General features: G+C 33.5%; 3 protein-coding genes across 5 annotated transcripts in view; 2 read left to right on the top strand and 1 right to left on the bottom strand.

Annotated features, from left to right (window-relative positions):
- The window catches only part of LOC108909969, a 24,870-nt gene extending 21,614 nt beyond the window's left edge, over positions 1-3,256 (top strand). For both annotated transcript variants that reach the window (XM_018714450.1, XM_018714449.1), the window contains 4 exons: positions 1,301-1,396; positions 1,849-2,105; positions 2,210-2,355; positions 2,411-3,256. In XM_018714450.1, the coding sequence (XP_018569966.1) occupies positions 1,301-1,396; positions 1,849-2,105; positions 2,210-2,355; positions 2,411-2,823 (912 nt within the window). In that variant the 3' untranslated portion in view covers positions 2,824-3,256. The remainder of the gene's footprint in view (positions 1-1,300; positions 1,397-1,848; positions 2,106-2,209; positions 2,356-2,410) is intronic.
- Positions 3,257-13,323: 10,067 nt separating this feature from the next.
- On the bottom strand, positions 13,324-17,292 carry LOC108909975 (protein bunched, class 2/F/G isoform). Its single transcript, XM_018714457.1, has 3 exons — positions 17,203-17,292; positions 16,860-16,971; positions 13,324-15,471 (listed from the first exon to the last, which is right to left on the bottom strand). Exons 2-3 carry the CDS (start codon positions 16,963-16,965, stop codon positions 13,667-13,669), a joined length of 1,911 nt encoding a protein of 636 aa, XP_018569973.1. The 5' UTR covers positions 16,966-16,971; positions 17,203-17,292; the 3' UTR covers positions 13,324-13,666.
- Positions 17,293-18,919: 1,627 nt separating this feature from the next.
- Positions 18,920-22,385, top strand: LOC108909968. Of its 2 annotated transcripts, none has more exons than XM_018714447.2 (4): positions 18,920-19,128; positions 19,187-19,246; positions 19,298-19,606; positions 21,179-22,385. In XM_018714447.2, the coding sequence occupies exons 1-4, from the start codon at positions 19,060-19,062 to the stop codon at positions 21,473-21,475; spliced, it is 735 nt and encodes a 244-aa protein (XP_018569963.1). In that variant the 5' UTR covers positions 18,920-19,059; the 3' UTR covers positions 21,476-22,385. The 2 variants fall into 2 exon arrangements, with proteins under 2 accessions (XP_018569963.1, XP_018569964.1); XM_018714448.1 differs by lacking the exon at positions 21,179-22,385 and adding an exon at positions 19,906-20,855.
- Positions 22,386-22,398: the final 13 nt, after the last annotated feature.

Below are 22,398 nucleotides of genomic sequence, written 5' to 3'. Positions count from 1 at the left end.
TTGAATTTGCCGATATAAAATAGGTGCGATAAAATTCTATTTATATATTTCTTTCCTTGCCAAAGTTTTTGTCCGTTTTTATCACACCTCCATGCCGGTCGCATTGTGCGAGGTCAGGTTTTACAGTGGACCAGTTTCCAGTGCCGTGCAGAAGTATATTTTTAAATCATTTTCGAACTGCCCTTTTTGATTTTTTCTTTACAAAATTGTATTTGTAAGGGTCCACTGTACATCCAGAATTTTTTTTTGGATAAGTTCTGAATCATCCTGTATAAAAACTGTTAGCATGTGAATTTTTCTATCGAATGATTCTTGATATAGAGAAAGATTTATTCTCATGACTGAAATAAGCATGTTGAATTAGAAAATCCACCATTAAGCGCGCTCAGAGGGTGGAATCATCCCAAAAAATAGAGAATATCAGAAATAATTGTAAAAATTCCAAAAAATTATATTAAGATAATTCAGATGCTAATAGTTTTTATATCAATTGGTAATATTCAAATTCTTCATTTCTGGCATTTTTGCAACCCCTAAGTAGGGGTGATTTTTTAAATTTTCAAAATACTAAAAACTATGCTCATTTCAGTTTTTTACGACAAGTAATTTGCGACCAAAAACATATTTTTATGTATTTTTTTTTTTAATTCTCTGTGAATTGTGAAAAAACGGGCGAAAATCACAAGTTTTTTGCGGTCAATCCTTCTTTCGACGAAAATGGATTATCGCCCAGTACAAAATTTGAGCTCTTTCTGTTATAGATAGATATTAGTGTTAGTACACAAAAAGTGTTTATACACGCCAAAAAAAATTATGAAATAAGGCCGCTATTTTCAGTTTTTCAACAATATTTCAGAAACGGCAGCAAATATCTTTGATCTGTTTGGTTTATTTTAATGGTCCTGAAAAGGCGCAACTTTTTCTAATCTGAATCACCCTGATATCTTACGCTTTCTCAGATGCTAATGGTGAGCCGTGAAAAAAGGACCACCCTGTATACCTTTGTATCTTTTTTAAAAAACGATTAAAATTATTTTTAGTAACCAAATGTTTTTATACCCTGTGTGAGTTTTTTGCGACTTGTTTTATACAGTTTGTATTTGTCTAAAACAAAATAAATAATAATAATAATAATAATAAATGAATAAATTTAATTTTAACATTTAAAAACAACTTTGATTTCGATTACGTGGGCATAATATTGAAAAGATTTGTAGGAATATTATATGCTGCCCATTTATCTTTAAAATTACGTATCTTTATCACGTAAAATCATCACGAAATTGTTTTTTTTTTTCAGAAAAATTCCCTGTGTCTTATCTCGTGGATGTTTTCCATTACCATATTGACCTTTCCTGAGGCTGGCATGGTAATATACATGAGCATTCAGTATTGGGTAAGTTTCACGTTTGTTACTTTTACCTACTGAAACGAAGGCCGCTTATTGGAAACGTTTCGCAATACGCGTTGCAACTAATCAGCACTCTCGTCTACACAATGCTAATTATTGCATTGTAAAACTGCAAATTCTAAATAGCAGCAACGTAATACGCATTATTTAAAACTAATTAAATTAGTTCATTCTGCATTATTCAGAATATAAAGTCAATAGTGGCAGCTACATTCCAAGTCCAAAACAGTAGGCGTCGATTCCATAGGCGTGCCATTTCAGAAGGTTCCAAAAAATTGTTAACTTTTTCACCATAAGCAAAAATAGAATTAGGCACTTTTAAAATTAGACACTATGCAAAATAAACGACACATTAAAATCTCCATGTAGAAAATACACAAAATTATTTTATCAGGGTATCTTCTCAAACAATCAATCCATATTTTTTCTCATTTTAGAGGATAGAAAGCCTCTACGGCGTAACGGAGCTGGCCTGTTGGCTGATTAGGATAGTCGTTAATGTGATAGAAATAATATTGATCCAATCTCTCTACACCATGTGGAAGGACGAGGAGTTAGTGAATAAGAGATTAAGAGACTTGACCATGGCAGCCGTACCCATTTCGAGGGAAAACTTACCCCCTCTTAATAGCCAGTACTACCAAAACAACGGATACGATCACTCTGTGGAGCAGATCAACGCAACTTTAAGTAGGTGAGTGAAGAAAATCCGGTTCGAAGGACCAAATCAAGTTCTTAAAATATCCGGCTCGACGGACCAAATATTAAGATCTTAGAATGCATAATTTCATGTTTTAGGTATGGTTCAACACCGCACTTGTGGGCTGGTCCCTTACCCAACAACATGATTCCGTTACCCATCGACGGGTACCAGTTCTGTACTACCCAAAGCGAATTCAACGCGAGCATTTTCGTTCCTAATATTATAAATAACGACATGGCAGGTAGGTTCTAGTATAATTTACACCTTTTAGTGGACTAAACAATCTACGATTGCAGTTAAAAAAGCCCAGTCCTTAATGGACTTACGCTTCTTAGAAGAAAACACCATGGTCGGCGAGAAACTGGGAGACCAAGTCCAACCCTGGATGTCCGAGTCGATAACAGAAACCAGCAGCGCCATCATTCCAAACTACAGGGTGTCGCCGGACACAAAGACTAGTCCGCGATTGACGAAGTGTGCCTCGGTAGACGCTCTGAACGAAATTAACAAAGGCGGGCATATTATACGGAACAGGACCGGTTTCTACGCGCAACCAGTGGCTAATTACGGGGTGCCCATCTATTACGGTCCCCTAGACGGGCCGGACTTCTTGATTTATAAGAAACAGGTGGATAGGTTGACGAGTAAGAATTCGTTGAGTAACGCATCGGCGGATGACGTGCAAAAATACAGGGACGTCGCTCTTTAGAACAACGATGAAATTAGGTGTCGTTAGTAGAGCTCGGGAACAAGCGGCTCGTGACAGAACCGGACTTAAAAGTGTGATTGTAAATCGGTAAATTTGTTGATCTCGAAAACGGTTGGTTTTTTGTTTTTTTTTCAAATAATAGAGCTAAAATCAACATTTGAGATAAGGGTTATTACGAAAAACTCAATTTCCAAAATTTTTATATAAAATTTTGATATTTTAAAAGATTTACCCAAATACGTAGATTGCCCATCATTTCCTAGACACTATAAATAATTACCCCACACCAAAAAAAAAGTTGTATGTACTTTTCATGCGACACATGTTATCTGTAATATTTTTACCTCCTGATGGTGAATCCGTTGTCAGAATTGAGCTATCACATCACAGGAATTTCCTAACCTCAAAATAGAGGGCACAGCAAAAATTCACGAAAAAGTGCTAGGAAAAATATTTTTTTTTTTTTGTATATTCAAATGTTCATTTATATGGTTAAGACCCCGGCGAACGTGAATCCGCGGTCAGAATTTATGGTTATTTTTCTAACCTCAAAAAAAAAAACGGATCAATTAAGGTCAGATATCATGAATTTTCAAAAAATAAGATTCGCGCCAAATTTGATATACCGGGGTTTGCGGGATCGCTGATCACGAATTCAAGGTCAATTTTGCAAAATTCAAGATGGCGGATCCAAGATGGCCGACCAAATTTTTAAAAATGACAGATTCCCACCAAATTTGGTATACCGGGGTTTGCGGGATCGCTGATCACGAATTCAAGGTCAATTTTGCAAAATTCAAAATGGCAGCCTACCAAATTTTCAAAAAATAACATTCGCGCTAAATTTGGTATACGGGGGTTTTCGGGGTCACTGATCACGAATTCGAGGTCAATTTTGCAAAATTCAAAATAGCGGCTGACCAAATTTTCAAATAATAACACATTCGCGCCAAATTTGATATACGGGAGTTTTCGGGTCGCTGATCACGAATTCGAGGTCAATTTTGCAAAATTCAAGATGACGGCCGACCAAATTTTCAAAAAATAACACATTCGCGACAAATTTGGTGTACGGGGGTTTTCGGGGTCACTGATCACGAATCCAAGATCAGATTTACAAAATTCGTTTTTAAAAATTTAATTACCTATGTACTTTATTACCTGAAATTAGGCAGAAAACCCATGAATAGATCTTTTACAGAAAAAAGAACAAGATATAGTCGAAAAAAAAGGTTAAAACATGATTGGGTACTCTGGTTATAAAGTAAACAAAAATATTACAAAATGAATTTCGCAATTTGCTGCGAATTTGTTACTTTTTGAAAATTTGGCCGGCCATCTTGAATTTTGCAATATTGACCTCGGATCCGTGATCAGCGATCCCGAAAACCCCCGTATACCAAATTTGGCGCGAATGTTATTTTTTGAAAATTTGGTCGGCCATCTTGTATCCGCCATCTTAAATTTTGTAAGATTGCTATTTTTGATCAGTTTTTCGAGGTTAGGAAATTCTTGAGATGTGGTAGCTCAATTCAGACAACGAATTCGTGATCAGGAGGCAAAAATACTACGCGTGAAAGGTACAGACAACTGTTTTTGTGTGTGGCTGTGTTATTTAAATATGCAGTGACAAATTACAGTACTAGAAGAAATTGAGCATTGAAAAAACATCCAGTAAACAACTGAAATGAAATTTGAGTACCTATGACTCTATTACGAGTCGCAGCGACCGAACGCTATGAATAACGTCTAGTGAATAACTGGAATGAAAACTGAGTACAACTCTGTTAGGAGCCGCATTGCCCGAACTCTAATGATTAGATATTGAAAAAGGCATTATTAAAGATAAATTGTGGACTGTGATGATGTCCAAGATCAATTCTATTTGTGTTTTAGAACTTTTGTATATGACAGGCAATAACCTTGAATGGGGGTCATATTTATGGAGACAATATTTGTTCTTTAAAAACACACATAACTTTACTTCCTCGGATTCCGCCATGAGAACCGATTTCTTAACTTTTTTTTTTGGTAATTTTCATGCCCCGTCGCTGGACAAGCAAATTAAATAAATATAATAAAATATCAAACGATAAATATAATCGGCCATTTTCGTTTCACCGAATTAACGTTGACCGTATGTTTTTTTGCCCCCTAGCACCCTATTGTCATATCACATCACGTGTATATTATGCAGTTCACCCTAAACTAGGTCATTGACACTGTGATTCACAAACTAAACGCAGTGCTTTAAAAAATGCTTCGGCCGCATCGACATCAAAAAAATGGTGACTATAACGATCTGTTTTTACAAAAAGGTAACAACTGGCAACACCGATAAGCGCGCACATAAACCGAGTCCGGGAACTGTCCAGTAACGGCGTAGACAATAGTTTACTTGTTTAAAAAACAAATTATAAATTCGACTATTTTCATAATAGTACTCTGGGGAACCTATACTATTACCCCTAAAAAATTGACCCCTACTTGAAGTTACACCCTGTATTTACATATTCGTTGAAACTTTTGCTCAAGAATCGTTTAAGAAATTTTGTCGTATCGTCAAACTATTATCCTCGTAGCGCCCCTGCAAAAACTTGTAAATAAACTAGATAATTCATTACAAATAATATATTTCTATCATTAACATGTGAAACTGACTGTATTTATAATGTATATATTTTTATAAATAAATTTTATACGTCTACTTTTTCTATAAACGTAATCTACTCCATTACGACTCTACTTGTGGAAAAACCTGTATGGTTAATTTTAAACGATCCCATTTAGTTCACTGCAGAAGCCCATGGAGGAGTCATCGGCTGTGGATTTTGTAAGTATGACATCACTATTGCAGAAATCGATAACATAAACGAACTCAAAATCTATAAAAAAAAACATTTATAAGGAGTATTTTAAAAAATTTAATGCACTGTAGATTGCAAACTAAATGCAACCCGCAACACAGACAAACTAAAAGGTAATTTATAATTTACTTTCTCTATTAGGTATAGTCTTTCCGAAGTCAGTTGAACATGGATAAAAACGCCTAGCAATAAAATTTAATGAATTTCATAGGCGTCCCTAAAAGTTTTCTGATAAAGGTAAAAAAGTATAATAATTTGTTGGACATGTGCCGCGAACATGTCTGCTGGACATGTCCATCGAACATGTCGTGAAAAGAGGACATGTCCTGTGGGCATTTTTCTAGATTGAAAAATTGCATTCATAATTCCCGCAAAAAATTTTTGAGGTTGGTACATGTAAAATTAAAGATATTTAACCATTTTCTTGTAATTTTGTTGGTAATTTAACTGCAACTGACATTTTAAAAATATGTCCATATTTTATTATTTTTGGCAAAGTTAACTATTAGTAAATAGTAATCAGCTGATTCTTAATTTAATATTTAATACATAAATAGTTTATTAATGAAGTATGACGCCAAAATCAACAGTTTGGTTATATTTTTCTGAATTAAGTAAAAATCATTCTGCTCAAAAATATTTTTTAAGAATTCCAGAAGAATGGAAAAACATTTAAATTAGTGTATTGGTTATCCGGGGAAAATTAGAAACCAGTTTATAAAAAAGTCTAAAAGTAGGTAATAAGTAAAATATATCGACACATATTCATTAGAATAAAGGTAATATTTTGCTTTGTGTACCCTTAAGTAGTGACCTGTGAAAACAAGACGTCACTCATAGCTCATAGGTGCCTTATTAGATTCAAGGTCAAAAGTACTTTTCCCGACATGTCCGGACATTTCATCGACATGTCCGTAACACACTTTTCCGAAAAGTGCCCATCTCTATAATTTGTATATAATGTGTAAAAAATTTCTATATATGTTCATTTGGCCAACAATATACTTACAATATATATTGTAAATTTCGTTTTGTTCCGTTTCAAAAGGTCTCCAAAATGCCATGTTGTAATATTAATAAGCAAAATATCCCTCTTATTTCTCCCTTTCGCAATTATAATATGAATGATTAAGGTGAAGGTGCCTATAATATATTAAAATTACCTAAACCACACCAAATTCCGCATTGCTGCACTGCACTGCTAGGCAATTTGTCAACAACTAAGGTTTATTGCCCAGTCGCCCAGTGCAGCTGTTATACGCCGTTTGCCCCCGCGCGCTTCTACCACTTCCACATTTAGTTCGATCAGACCTGTATATGGGTATGGCTAAATAACTATTGGAACAAACTACTGCCAACCTCCTTGATTATTCAATTGAGATCGGAAAGACTACACTTCCAAATGTATTTTTCGAAAAAGTTTTATATCATTTATTTACCTGTTTTGTATCATCTGATAATCTGGAATTTGCGAAACTAATACAAGAACAGTAGAGGGCTACCCAAGCACACCATTTTAGCCGCATCATAAGACCACACATGCTAAATATCATACCTGAAAAATATTTTTTTGTTTTAACGACAAATAACATTAAAACAAATTATTAGTACGAGGGTTGCCTTTTATATTTCGGGAATAGAGAACAAAAAAGAAATTAATCATCGTATACGGCTCTAGAGCTTTTCAAAATATTCTCCATGAAAATCAATACACATTTGCACGCGCTTGAATCAATTTTCGAAGCACTTTTTCCATTCCAATTGAGGTACCTCCAAAACATGCATTTTAAACGCATCAACCGCTTCGAAAAACGTTGATCTATTTTATTTTTGATGCGCGGGAATAAAAAGGAAGTCACTGAAAACAACGTCGGTTGTCAGATGGCAGCACCAGGATCGTCCATTCCCGAAATATAAATGGCAACCCTCGTATATATTTTAAAAGCTTAACCTAAATATTATACACTTGAAATGAACACATATTTAAAAAAATATATGGAGAAAACAAAACATCGAAAAATGTTCAGTAATATTTATTTTATAATTTCATATATTTGTAATGGTGTAATAAAATATAGATTAGCCTAGTGAAATCCAATAATAAACGCATCTCGTAAAAAATAAATAATACAACACAACAGTTACAAATATTCGTACCTCAGTAGAGATGTGGTAGAATACTGGAGATAGATTGCAATATCAGTGTATTCCACTTAAGTGTAACCAAAATGTTGAACGAAATTTACAAATAAGTGAAATGTGCTGAACTTAAAGCTACGCCTATTCACAAACCGTAAATTTTAGATTATTTTCGAAAATATTATACATTTAGTCACACCAGTTTCCAGTTTCTTAACACCTAGGAAGATAACCAATTTTCTAAACACACAAAGATGTTACCTACACTATCAATATACCCAGACATGTTCAGCAGCTTTAATTCTATGAATATCAGAAGTGGGATAAAGCACGTAATATACAATTCTAGATTTTTAGAATAATAATTATATCAGAAAAAAATAATTTCTTTTCTACTGTTTTTTGACTACAGTACAACACAGCATTGAAAATCATACACTAGCTTCATTAATATCATTAAGTAGGATATAACAAATATAGAACTTGTAATAAAAATGTATATTTGGATAAATTATAACTATACAACATTTTTTCGTGACGTTCATCAAGATCACACAAACAGCACTTATAAGCAACTAAAACTAAATAAAACAGAATCGAGTTATGACACTCATGACATTTTACATCCTTTTTCTTTTTGGCAAAATACAGTCTTCAAAGAAAAGGAAACTTCACTACGTGAATATTTTCGAAATCAATAAAAAATACATCGTTCGAACTTACATTTTTGATAGGCGTTACCCCAACATATATTTATTTTTTAAGCTCTGCTATAAAAATTTTAATGAAAGAAATGAAATTAATAAATATCTCCTTCCTGATGCGCGATATTTCATGCCCCACAATGGGCGCCGAATCAGAAGTGGGATAGAAATAAAATTTTTATAACAAAGCAATCGTTTGGAAAAGAATATCTTCCGAGTTCTGTAAAATACACATATAGAAAAATTATTTTACATAAAAATATGTAAAAATTACGATTTACAATACAGTCAGGAGCAGTAGGTGCAGTCCAGTAAATTTAAACAACATATTTCCCTACGCAGAAATAATTTCATTATCAATAACACAGCCATAATTGTCTACATTCCCCATGAATTTTACATATTCGCTAAAAAAATTCTCTAAGACATTGATTACAGTTTATGCACACAGTCATCCACAGACTTATCGGCATGTCCTTTCCGCTAGAACAATCGCACATTTAGACGCAACTCAAAGATTTTCGTTCGGAACACGTAACCTCTTTAGGAAATAATAAATGCATTTTGAGCAGCTTACGTTACCAACAAAAAAATGTATAATTTTTTTATCTATTCAAAAGATTACGTACCCAAGCAAAAATTTTTTATGGTTAACTAAAAACAAAAGGCAAAAACCACTAGATCCTACTAAATAATCTTGATACACTGCTAAATAAAGCAAAAAAATAATAGTAAGTAAATATTTTCTTGAGTATACATTTCTATATTCCTCTAATAGCTAGACACATTGTTTATACTTGACTATTATCATTATTACTAGACAGATAATATTTTTTTACACGGGATTATTATAAAAATAGTAATATTATAATAGCAATTTATTTTAAAAGTAACAAAATAAAAGAAAAATAAGAAATGGTGTAATAAAATCACAGTTTCAAATAGCACCAAATTAAAAATTTGGCTTAATTTCCTTTCATATAATACATACTTTACAAAATTTTACACAATATACAGATTCCTTTAATCGGCCAATCAGAATCCCCCATTTTTTCCCTTTACACAATAACTGCAACAACATCGAACTGCGCAAATGAAAGATTAAAACATTTATAGCACGTTTATGAAAATTTTATATCATACTGTGAATTGTTGGTAAAAATGTATTCAATCATTCAAAACACAATATAAATTTGGAAAGACGACTGTTTCTTGGTGTACACCAGCTTAGAATAAGGTACTTAAATATATAAATATAAATTAAAGCTATTTTTAATCTTCCATTTTTCTAAAGGTAAATAGATACAGTTAAAAAAATCGTGACAAAATAAATAATCAGTAGGTACTATCCAATATTCATAATTGTGCTAAAACTAATGCTTTGAACTAATATTTTGCAGTTGCAAAAGGCATAAGGACGCATACACGGTGTCCCAATTTATAGGTGTACACGGTGGGCCAAATTCGATTCCTTTGTTTCTTTTTTTTCAAAAACAAAAGTTGAATGTCAAAAGATACAGGGCGTTTGTACGTTTTGGTCATTTTCTATGATGTTCTATAACTTTTTAGTTTGTGAAAATATTTGATTTTTGCAAAGAGTTCTTTGCCCAGTTTTCTATATAAAATGCAAGAACCAAAGCAATATTTTTCTATAACTTTAAATTTTTAAGTTACAGCATAAATATATATGTTTTTTAAACAGAACCTATATATTTTTCTATATTTGAAATCTATGAAAAATTTCCTTTCAAATGGTATGGGTCACTTGATATTTCCACTTTTTTTCCATATATAAAAACCAATTTTTTTTTGTAATCAATTATTACTTGATGTATTGGAGGAAATTATTTGTGTAAAAATGTGTAATACATCAAAAATTTTTCGCAGATTTCAAAAATCAAAAAATTGTTCCATTTTTAAAAAATATTTAAATTCTTGTTATAACCGAAAAACTGGAGATCATAGAAAAATATCGCATACTGGATTCTACACAAAGAAAACAGTTTAAAAATCCTATTTATAAAAATAAATTATCTTCACAAATAAGAGTTGTAAGACTTTAAGAAAATGGCCAAATTGGGAAAACGCCCTGTATCTCTTACAAGAATCAAAATATCGAGATGTAGTTTTCGCCATTCAACTTTTCTCAAAAATCAAAACCAGACGTCTAAACTACTTGTTTTCTCTTTTCTGAAATATAGGAGAAACCCCCCCTCCCCTCCAAGAATGTCATATTTCGCCCACTCTGAAGTGCAGTACGTAAAAACAAATGAAGATCAAATATTTTTTATTAGAATACGCATAGCCTACTAAGTTAAAACTTCCTCACGGTGGCAAATCCTATGCCTGATACTATATTTTTTGGAGCCAATCTGAAAAATTGTATTAACAATATTTTTTTTCTGAAAAGTGACATTAATTCTCAAAATAGTCCCTTGCCTATTTCTATAAAGAACATAATTTTTAAACTTTTTAAGCAAATTTAACATTGTTTCTGGTACACTCCTATTAATTTAAATTTTATCTCTATTTTTCATTTATTTTTTTTAATTATTATTGAAAAAATGCAATTTTCGTCATATTCAACAAATTTTTATCAAAAAATTATGATTTCAAGCTTGTACACGAAGATTTAAAAAAATTGGCAGGTAAACATGTAGGCTCTACATTGGTTTCCATTTTTCACCACCATTTTCCTAATTTTTGGTCTGTCACAATGATCTTTAATAAAATATGATAGTTTTGAAAATTATACAGTGGTTGACGTACAGTTTATATTTTTCCCCAAATAAGAGTTTTGATTTAAAAAAAAGTCATTCATTCAAACAATTTTTGCTTGTCTGAATATGAAATGAGATTTGATCCTAGATATATTGGGGGATTTTTAGTTTAGGAGAAAATGGGATTTTAATCAGCCAAAAATGTTTTTTTGCAAATTTTTACTCAATCCTAAGAGCATATGGGTCAAAAAACGTTTAGTTTCCAAGACACGGGGTGTTCAAACTGAAACTTTTGAAAAAAATTTTTTTAATAAATTCGGAGCACCTAAAACCAAACAAATTATAATTTATACAGATTAGGGTTGCCCAGAAAAACCGATTTTTTTTTCGGGTTTCTTATGAAAATATGTTAGTTTATCATGTTTTAAGAGCCCCCTCAAAAAATCAGCTCTAAAAAAATTTTTTTTTAGATCGTTCAAGATTTTTAAAAATTTCAAAAATCGTCAAAAGTTGAGTTTTTAAATTTTTTTTCTCTTTATTTTATCATTTTCTAGGTTAAAAAAATCTCAATTATGAAAATTTCAAATCGATATTTTAATTTCTAAAGATCACTCATAATTATTTTTACTTTAAAAGTAGTGTACCTAAAATGTTTTCAAGCGACCTCTAAAAATAAATATCAACAAACTAATTTTTTTTATTGAATTTGATGAACAAAAGAATAGAAATAAATCACAAGACCATTAAAAAATTTCTCGAGGCAAAATTTACTACCGCACTGCGAGTTTCATATTTATAATTTTTAAATTTTTTAAAATTTAAGTGTCGTGATTTATTTCTATTCTTTTGTTCATTATATTCAATAAAAAAAAAATATTTGTCCGTTGATATTTATTTTTAGAGGTCGCTTGAAATCAGGTACATTACTTTTAAAGTTAAAATAATTATGAGTGGCCTTTAGAAATTAAAATATCGATTTGAAACTTTCAGAATCGAGATTTTTTTCCAACTTAGAAAATGATAAAATAACGAAAAAAAATTTTAAAAAAATTCAATTTTTGACGAATTTGGAAATTTTTTAAAATCTTGAGCGACCTCTAAAAAGGTTTTTTTGAGCCGATTTTTTGAGAGGGCTCTTAAAACATGTTAAACTAACATATTTTCACAAGAGACACGAAAGAAAAAATATTAGTTTTTTTTTTGGGCCACCCTAATACAGATATTAAACTTTTAATTCTTCATAAGAAAAATGGCTACTATGAACTAAAACCATTTAGTTTTAGAAAAAAATGGGTAAACCTTTTCCATGTTTAGCATCATTTTTTAGTTTATTTAGAAAAGAAAATCAGGATATACTCAAAAATGGGTATTTTAAATTAAAAAAAAAGTGCAAGAGAATTTTTATATAAACATTTTTTCAAGTGCGAGCTTTAAATAAGTCAAAAATTGTCACATCAAGAAACATTAGGCAAAATTTTATTTAGGCTCTCCATTTCGTCTAATAAAGTGTTTATTTTTAAACGTTTTGGATATCTTCTAAAAATCAATTTCAGGAAATACAACTTGTTTTGAAACTATCGCGGAAACTAAGCATTTCCCAACTTTTTTCTTATTTTGAGAAGTTGTATCAGCAAGTAATGTTTGGTTTGTGTAATTTAGAACAGAATAATTTAGAGACATCTAGTGGTAGTACCTGATAAATGAAGAACAATCACAATCACAAAAATCCATGGAAATTTCAGAAAATCCTGATATTTCCTTGACATTTCCGGATCTGATTTTCTCAGTTTTTCAGGTATAAACCCTGATAGGCTTTTTTACATAATTAATTTTGAACAAAACCAAATACAATAGCCCAAGCAAAAGCGACATTAACTTCTTGCTATTAGATTGCGTTTTAAAAAAATTCCTGAAGTGATTTTTCAAACATAACACAAAGAAACTGTAGCAAGTTTAAGATTTGAAATTTTGAAGTCAATTTAATAAAAAGATATTTAAGCTTCATTTGTTTTTTGCTAGACACCTATAAAGCGGGACACCCTGTATATTACTTTTTAAAATTTTTTACGCTATATTTTCAGAAAACGAAAATTATTAATGAAAGAGAAAGACAGGTCAGACAAACAAAAAATAAATAGTTCTTGCTGGGAAATTCATTTCAAACTTCCTTTGCCGCTATACGAACTACAAAAACTTTGCGCCGTCTTACGAACAATTTAACCGACGTCTGCGATTATACGAATCAAGAATTTGGAGCCGCCGATGCCTTTAACAACCCTCAAAAACATTAATCCAGAAACGGCTAAACTAGAACAAAATCTACCAAGGAAGAGGAACAGAAAGAAACGACGAAAGATCCGAAAGTCCGCAGAGTATTATTAATCAACACAACTGGCCGAACGAAGCTAAGGATTTACTGCTGCTGGGGGGGATTTATGGCTTCTCCGGGAGGCATGGAGTGGCCTTGAGTATTGGGAATGGGATTGTGACTAGGGTTAGTGACGGGCGTACTAGATTGGGGTGTGGAGACGGTGTTGGCGTTAGAACTAGGAATATAATTGGGACTAGGGTTGGTCGGTATCGCACTAGTTTGCGTGGTGGGATTGTTCATACTGTTCGACGTAGCCGGAGGAGCGACGCTCTGGCTCTTCGGGATCTGAGAACGGAGGTAGTTGTTCTCCGTCTCGAGCTGCTGTATCCTCTCCATCAACTCAGCGATTTTCTCCTTCAACACCTCCACCTCCTCCCGGACCGTATACATGAGATGGCTCTTGACGAGGTCCATGGCCTGCTCGATCTTATTATCAATGGCGTTCACCACCGGATTGGTCTTGGCCAAGTCGTCGGCGCTCTCGCTCATCGTGTCCACCCCGCTGTTGGTCTCGTTCACCTCGCCAGAGTTCTCGTTGTTATCCAGTACCGTCAGGCTGTTCACGTTCATGGGGAACTGCGGGTTGGTGTATATATTGCTAGGCAGGCTTTGGTCGAAGGGTTGCGACTGCACCTGAACCACCTGGGGCCCCGGCTGGGTCTGAACGTTCTGTGCCACTTGGTTGGAATTCTGCGACTGGGGCAGTTGCGCCGCTACGGGCTGCTGGTAGGCCTGTTGGAATTGCTGTGCCTGCATGACGGAGAGCGACTGGTTGCCCTGTACGGGTATGTGATTCTGGATGTTTTGTTGCGTTAACTGCGTCTGACTTACGACCGGCTGCGGAACGTTAGTGTTCAGTATGACACTTTTCGCACTTTGCGTAGGCAGGCTGCCGGTCACCTGCTGCTCAGTCTGGGGGGTGAAATTGTGACCGTTGACGAGAGGCTGGGCAATGTTGGACTGGGACACGTTCGGTTGTCCCGCGTACGTTTGACTCTGTTGGAAATTGGCGGGCATTTGAAGCGTTTGTGATGTGGGAACGAATGCACTGTTCTGGTTCTGGATTAAGTTAGCCGGTATGTACTGAACGTTCGGGTAAGCTTGCTGCATGGTGAATCCCGCTGCGTTTTGAACCACACCGGCCTGGAAGTACGGTTGATTGCCAATGAACTGGGCGGGCATGCTGCTTGACACTTGTTGGGGTAACGTCTGGTTGGGCATATTCGCCACCTGCGGGTAAAAATACTGTCCTTGCGGTATCATCTGCGGCTGCATGTTCTGAAAAAACTGGGTGCCGTTGGCGAACCCGCTCTGCAGCAGCATCTGCTGGATTTGTTGCTGGGGGAGGCTCTGAGTCTGCAAGTATTGGCCTCCCGCCATCTGTATGCTGCCCGTCGACTGCGGCATCCGCACCGTGCCTGCTGGTGGTGCCTCGTCAACATAGTCCATGCATTTCCAACGGCCCCTCTTGAAAGGCTCCAGACTAGCAATTTTTACGACCTTAAACCTGTCGTTACGACTTGGCGTCGAGTGGAGCTCCTTACTTTCATCAGACGGCTTGGCCGTGGTGTCCGTTATGGTCTCTGTGGATGGTGTGAGGGTTTCCGTGGGGATGTCGTTTGTAGTAGGCATGACGGGTGGGTTAGACATAATGGCGATGCCGTACTGAGGGCTCGTGGGTATCACATTGGTAGCATTGGTAGCGTTGGTTGTCGCGGCAAGCTCGTCAGTCACAGGCTGAGCTTCTTCAAGAGGACAGGATGCTTGAAGGTTCGGCTCTATGCTCACAGACGATTCTGCGTGCTTGTCTGCGGCCTCAGCTACATTTGCCGTGGTCTGGTGCTGACCTACGGAAAATTTCAGTATAATTTCTCACTACACTACTGTGCTACCCATTCACACTCAATACGGCTGCTCTCTATCAGTATCGCAAATATATTTACAACATTGAGATTAAATAAAGACTTTATATTAATAATAGAAGCAGCAGTTTGATTATAAAAACTTATTTTATTTGGTATACAGGACGCTGAAAAAGTAAGGGATAATATTTGATAATGTACCCAGAAATTATCTAAAACATTCAAGTTGTTTTTAGAATAAAAATTAAAATTGCCTAAATGTAGTACAAAAGGCGTCAAAACAGTCTTTAATCGAAATAGAACTTTCACTTCGATTTCCCTAACTTTTTGTCTCATCCCACATACTTATAACTTTATTTCATATTTGATTTCATAAACCATGACTAATAAAAAAAAAACTAGATTTCAGAGCAGTTCTATGAATGTCACAATTTCTTGAAACTAACGAATGTATAAAAATATTTAATATATTTTGATTTTAACAATGACGGTCAATGTAAGATATATTACAGAAATAATTATGATCATAAATTTGTTACATTCATATTAATATCTATTTATGTTATAAACTTGATTACTTTCATTACATTTTTATTAAATATACACTTTATTGCACTAATAATAATATCGAAATTTCTTACATTGTTTTGGGTGTTATTATTTTTCAGTAGAATTCACATGTAACTTTTACAGTATTTTACGTTATCAGATTCGTACGACCCTTATACATTTTTGAAACAAATGATGTTATATCTTTTGGAGAGGTATTAAATTACGTAATTATGGTACTGTTATAACTTATGACACCTCTTGCTATACTATGAATATATTCACTTATTTGTTCAAAATACGAAAAACCACTGAAGCATCACAATTCCAATACTTGACATTATCCTCAATGTCATTTCAAATGATGCATACATTTCTTTGACAATTACTTCTATCTGCACATTAACCAATTATTAAAACACGAGTTAAAACAAAAAAATTATGTGCTAATAAACATATAATAAACTTCCTTTGAACGTTCTAATGCTTGGGGCAATGAAAATGATTTCTTTAATTGAATAACCTAAATCTGATTGCATATCAATGAGAATATATTTATAGACAAATTTGACCTAAATAAATGCATTAAGTATTTACATGTACATTTCTAGTGAAGACAATAGATTCATGGTTTTATATTTTGAAATAGGCCACATCAAACTACTAGAGTTACTCAACTTCTACCCAAGTTGTTAAAATGTTCAAAATGAAGACATAAAGCCATTGTACTGATGTTTGGAAATAAGGCACAACGATTTATTGTTTAAAATAACCGGCCTAACAGAGGAATAAGCTAAAAATAGATTAATAGCCTCAGTACTCACCCAAGATATTCATGTAATCAGGGGTAAGGTCCTCTTGACCATTACCATTATTTGTTTTGGGAACGTATCGTTGCACTTTTTCAGGCCTACGCGGATCTGCATTCATTTCTACCTAACAAATTAACTCAGTTACAGCAAAAATATTGTGCAGCACATTTGTAATAAGCCAAAAACAAATATTACGAATGGATAGTGAATTGTCAAAATCCAGGCGAATCAACAATTGCAGCTTTCGACACACTTTTACAAAAAAAAAAAACAGTCGTCTCCAATGTTACTGATTTGCCGATTTACTCTACAGACTGTAAATAATTAATCATCAACGGAAAACAGCCGTACTTACTTTTTTTATACACTAAATATACAATATTTATAATAATTCACAATGGCGGCGACGACCCTACCGATTGAATGTCAGAATGTCAGGACGCAGTGGCGTCGTACGTAGTAGCATTCGGAGGGGTCAATAATTGTTCTTTTTTCAGTATGTTTGAAATCGGGAAATCCAAGTTAACACAGTCATGAAATACTACGCCTTCTTCACGGGAAAAAAGTGATTCATATTAATATAAACATAAATACTTAGTATACACATTTACGAGGGAAAATATATTACATTATGTACCTATATACCTATGGCTTTATCGAGTTTATTGAACTTCATAGACGTTCATGATAATACCAAACTAGCTTTCAAGGTTATAGTTTATTTTTAACGTCTATATTTACATAAGTATATTTAATTTACATTTGATTTGTTTAATCAATACCTTAAAGAACATTTCAAGGTATGTTTATTTATCTTTTTTTATATACCCGACACTGTTGTATATAAATATTAAACTTATTTTTTATGAAGCATAAATAAAAAATGGTATATACTATGTACAACAGACAGTCATAGATTTCTCTTCAGCTTCACAGCTACAATAAATTTATTTTATTTTGTTTGAATTAGCCCTGCTCTAAATTAGTACCTATCAGTAGGTATATTATTATATTCACATAAGTTCATTCATATGACTAAATCTCATATGGGTTCATTCTCATTCGAATGGCCTTATCAAAAGTCTATATAATGATAGTAATAGGGGTAATATGAGTAAATGGACGTTCCCCACTCTACTACAAATTCCACTGCGCATCCTAATCATCTTATCCTCATACCTCAGGCACAGCTTATATATATTGGCTGTGCCTCAGGGCTCAATTAATTTGGTTTACCTATGGTCTACGGAAATTTAACCTACGTTTCAACTTTCAACAAAGATAGAATGATAAAACTGGTATGCTGTATATTCGAAATGGCCTTATAATTGCTTTCTACGCTACGATATCGTAGCTATAAAACTATAGGCTATTTCGAATCTCACCAGCGCGCTGGGTATGTTCTATTTTTATCTACTGGTTGCAATAGATACAAACATGATAAAAACATGGAGATATACAAACTTATACTTTTATTTAGTAAAACATTGGTAAGCTCATTCGAAAATAAGGTAACCTAACTAACTTCGGTTCTTATACGTATTAATTATTTATGTTTTAATTATGTATTTTAACTATTCGAGCTTTTAAAAAATATGAAAAATGATCCACGAAATACGTATTTTATCAATGCAATATAAGCGATTTTTGGCGACCTAAGAAACCACATGGTTGGCTTGACGCCAGGATGTTTATAATACATATCACAATATCATTGGGCTTGACGTTTCTTTTATTAATAGTTCGCGTCAGCCACTTGACTTTAGGGTCTGTCTATAACTTCAATAATCACAAAGTACACCTCAAGTTCATCTTTATATTAAATATTTATTGTGAAATGTACAGCTGCACTTATTTAAATCATTAATATACATCCATCTCACATCGATATGAGACATAAAATAATTAGACTAATGATAGGGATATTAACCCAATTCAAATTTACCATACAAATACGGTTTGCTGGTTTGGCAAACCGAGGTAACTTCATTTCTCGCGAAAACGCCAAACCGCACAATCGGTTTTCTCGCCAAAAAACGCTCCAATGTTTTCATCTGACAGCATCAAAATATGACTATGACATAACATCAAAAAATAAAGTGAAGGTGATCTTAGCTGCTAACATTATTATTAGCTGGATATTTTTAGCTATACAAAACAATTTATTAGATGCTCTGTCCAGGATTAATCAGGCATAAAAGTAGTCAATAAAATGGATCAAGTTTCGAATGTATTTAACGGTTTTACAAACATAATGGATCAAAATATACGAGGAGTACAGGTGGGCATAGAGCATGTTTATGTTCTATAACATGTAAATATGAATTATTTGCTTTCAGCTTGGCTGTTACTCTGTAGCTCTAGTTGGGCTAACAGTTGCTATGCGAAAAGTGAGACCGGTAAGTACTAATTAATTTAAAATATGAAATTTTTCATAATAATGATTGCAGTTTAGTAAATTTAAAGCGCCTTCTGACATCCCTAATCATTTCGTTAAAGAAAGGCGTGAGTTAACGGGCTTGGTGAAGCGAATTGAACCTGACGGCGCTTTATTGATGGTACAGCATAAGCCCTTGGTTAATATCCCTTTGATACCTTCTGGTCAGTTACCTGTCAAAATAACAGGGGTCAATGTCACCGGACTGGGAATAAGCTGGTTACAGACTGTAGTTGTTGGCAGCGAAGTAAAATTTGTACCTATTTTGAAAGGACGAAACTTGGTAGAATGTGAAGTTCTGCTTGTGCAACCTTCTAAAGATGTAAGTTACGTTTGAAGAAGTTTCTATAAAAACATTTAACCTTGGCATTGATTTCTTCTGTGCACGGTAAGAGTATTTTTAAAATATGCATGGAAGTAAAAATATTTTGGCACAACGAGCACTTGGTTCTGCAATTCTGACACCAGTTTTCTCAAATATGCATGTATTTTAATATCTCATGTTTTTGAGTGTACTAAATTTTACGAGTGCACAAATTAACTGTCACAAATTAAATTATCTGTCTTGAATTTGTTCGCGTGAAGTTTTTCATAGTGTCTTATTGTAATTTTTAATTTTAGAAGCAACCACGCCTCGTTAATGTTGGAGAAAAGTTGGTAAAAGTCGGTTTCGGTTTTCCTGCAACTATCGAGAAACCTCTTGTAGAGAATCGCAAGTTCTTATCGTATTATAGTCGACTTCAAAGTGCAGAACTTTATGCGAATAAGAGAAAACTGGGTTTTAAGTACTACACATTACCGATAGAGAAAGCTTTGTATTCCTTGCTTAATTATCTGTATTCAACGTTCCTTCATACAATTGAACAAACTGTAAGGATTATTCCAAAGCTTCCAACGATATATACTGCATAGCAATCACAGATAAACTTAGTTATTGAATGTTGCATATTTCTCGCACAAATTCTTGCTGTGTACAAGATTATTTCATTCTTTTTTTACCCTAAGCGAGAGTCTGTTTGGCAGGATTTTACCAGTGCTGTGGAGATGCTCATTTACAATGACTAAGTCCCGTTATTTTATTTGAACATGATTATTAGTAACATTTTTCAAAAAATATGAAAAAAAAAAACAATGGCAAAGAAAATTTATATATTTATATTTCAAATTTAATTGGTATTTCTAATTAAATTTTATTCGTGATAAAATTGGGCCTAATAGAAAATAGACATATACGTATTATTTTTTGTAATAAAAAATTCAAAGTATAATAAATTATTTTATAAAAGCTAGTGATATAGTATTTAAGATTGTCAAGATATAAAAGTGATTACATTTAAACTTGAATAAGATCTGTTTGTAAAGAGATGAAAAGAAAAATGTATTTAAAAAACGCGAAACACATTTTATTATATACTCACAGCACTTTTAAATTTGAGCGATTGAAGTAGTATTCCCTCTTTTATGTTCAAATAATCCTCGAATGTGAATATATCAAACAACTTATAGAGATGATTAGACTGTTACACTTTATATGATTATATTTTTTTGAATAAACCATATATTTTGTTTTATTTTTTTTTATTCTCTGATACAGACATAGATATATGATATACAGGGTGTAGTTTTGAACGAGAGTCATGACCTTTAGAAATACATATCATAAGTTTATTTTCTTAATTTCTGTCCTAAAATCGGGCATGTTTTGACTAAGATTCACAAACTAAACACAGTGCTTTAAAAAATACATACCTATCCCAAGTAAGTTTTCTAAATTGTACAAATTAAGTGAAGAAGACAAATTTTGAGAAAATTGGTGTCGCATCTACAGTTAAACATAACTTTGTTGTTGATACTTGAAATATCGTTTATATGCAAATTTTTGTTTAACTTCTAGAAGAAGAAGAAGCCACAGTTAGTAAACATAGGAGAGAGCTTGGTGAGAATAGGTTTCGGAGCGACAGAGAACAATGAAAAAGCTCTTGTCGAAGATCGTCTTCGCTCGCACTATTACAACCAACTTCGTAATGCCGAGTTATACGCGCTTCGCAAGAGACTTGGCCTTAGATATTACATAAAACCGACTAAGAAAGTCCTTATGACTCTAGGAATTTACCTGTACGTGCTTCTGGGGAAGACCTACCAGAAAATCTCCAATCTTCCTTATAAACTGCCAAAGATATACGCGTCATAGCAGCAGCGGATTCATATAGCGCTCGATTGTGCTATTCTAGTCTTACAGATCCTCGCCATTTACAATATAATCGCCTTTTTCTTCTATCCGAAACGTAAATCGCCATGGCAGGACTTGAGTAGTGCCATAGAGTTACTTCTTTATGATTAATATATACTAACATGTACACATTTTTTGATATGATCGATCGACATGTTAATTAAATTGGAAGATATGTGATATCGAACAATCCGCTGCCGCAGGTAGGGTCAAGTTCGTACGTTTTCATTTAATTTTTGGCGCTGACTGAGATCGTTTAGTTGTGACTACCTTCAAGCATTTAGTGGGCATTTATTTTAGTGTCCTAAAAAGAACTGAACCTCCGATAACTTTTCAAGACAGAGTTCTATCAAAGAAGGTTTGCGATGCAGATTGTAAGATATCTAGAAACCAATATACTGTTGACCTTGGGGTTGACCTTGACTTTAAATTTCAAGGTCAAACCAACATCAACTTGGACATTAAATGGAACACTTTATTTTTTATGCTGACAATCAATACAATGCTGAATTTTATGTTCGATTAGGGGGTAAAAAAATTTTCTGGTATGTCCTAGCATGGCATTTGAAACTCATTTTTCTCTGAATATCTCAACAAGAATTTTTTATCGAAATCTGTGATCAGAGATTTTTTCCAGGACTCTTCTTGTAGATCACAATGAAGGTCAAACACATTTTTCACAAAAAATAACAAATATAAAGGAAAAAGATAAATATAAACATGCAAATTGATGAAAGCTGAAGAAATTATAAAAAAGGCAATTAATATCTGTAGGTATTTGAATTTTTCAGAGTAAATGTTCGAATTAGTGGTCGTCTACAGTTTGACGGTTCATAAAAATAAAACAGCTTTCTAATCATATTTTTATCTATCAAAGCAGCTTC

The sequence above is a fragment of the Anoplophora glabripennis genome, unplaced genomic scaffold (assembly GCF_000390285.2).
Source record: "Anoplophora glabripennis isolate ALB-LARVAE unplaced genomic scaffold, Agla_2.0 scaffold406, whole genome shotgun sequence".
Classification (NCBI taxonomy): Eukaryota; Metazoa; Arthropoda; class Insecta; order Coleoptera; family Cerambycidae; genus Anoplophora; species Anoplophora glabripennis.
Note: the sequence above shows the minus strand (reverse complement) of the source record. Positions and strands in the feature narration are given on the sequence as shown.

What these genes read in the sequence shown, in the direction of transcription:
- LOC108909975 (XM_018714457.1), bottom strand. Translation starts at nt 16,965, where the DNA reads ATGAATGCAGATCCGCGTAGGCCTGAAAAAGTGCAACGATACGTTCCC. An exon ending in TGATTACATGAATATCTTGG is followed by an intron (nt 15,472 to 16,859) that starts GTGAGTACTGAG and finishes AATTTTCCGTAG; the next exon opens with GTCAGCACCAGACCACGGCA.
- LOC108909968 (XM_018714447.2), top strand. Translation starts at nt 19,060, where the DNA reads ATGGATCAAGTTTCGAATGTATTTAACGGTTTTACAAACATAATGGAT. An exon ending in AAAATATACGAGGAGTACAG is followed by an intron (nt 19,129 to 19,186) that starts GTGGGCATAGAG and finishes ATTTGCTTTCAG; the next exon opens with CTTGGCTGTTACTCTGTAGC. An exon ending in CTATGCGAAAAGTGAGACCG is followed by an intron (nt 19,247 to 19,297) that starts GTAAGTACTAAT and finishes TAATGATTGCAG; the next exon opens with TTTAGTAAATTTAAAGCGCC.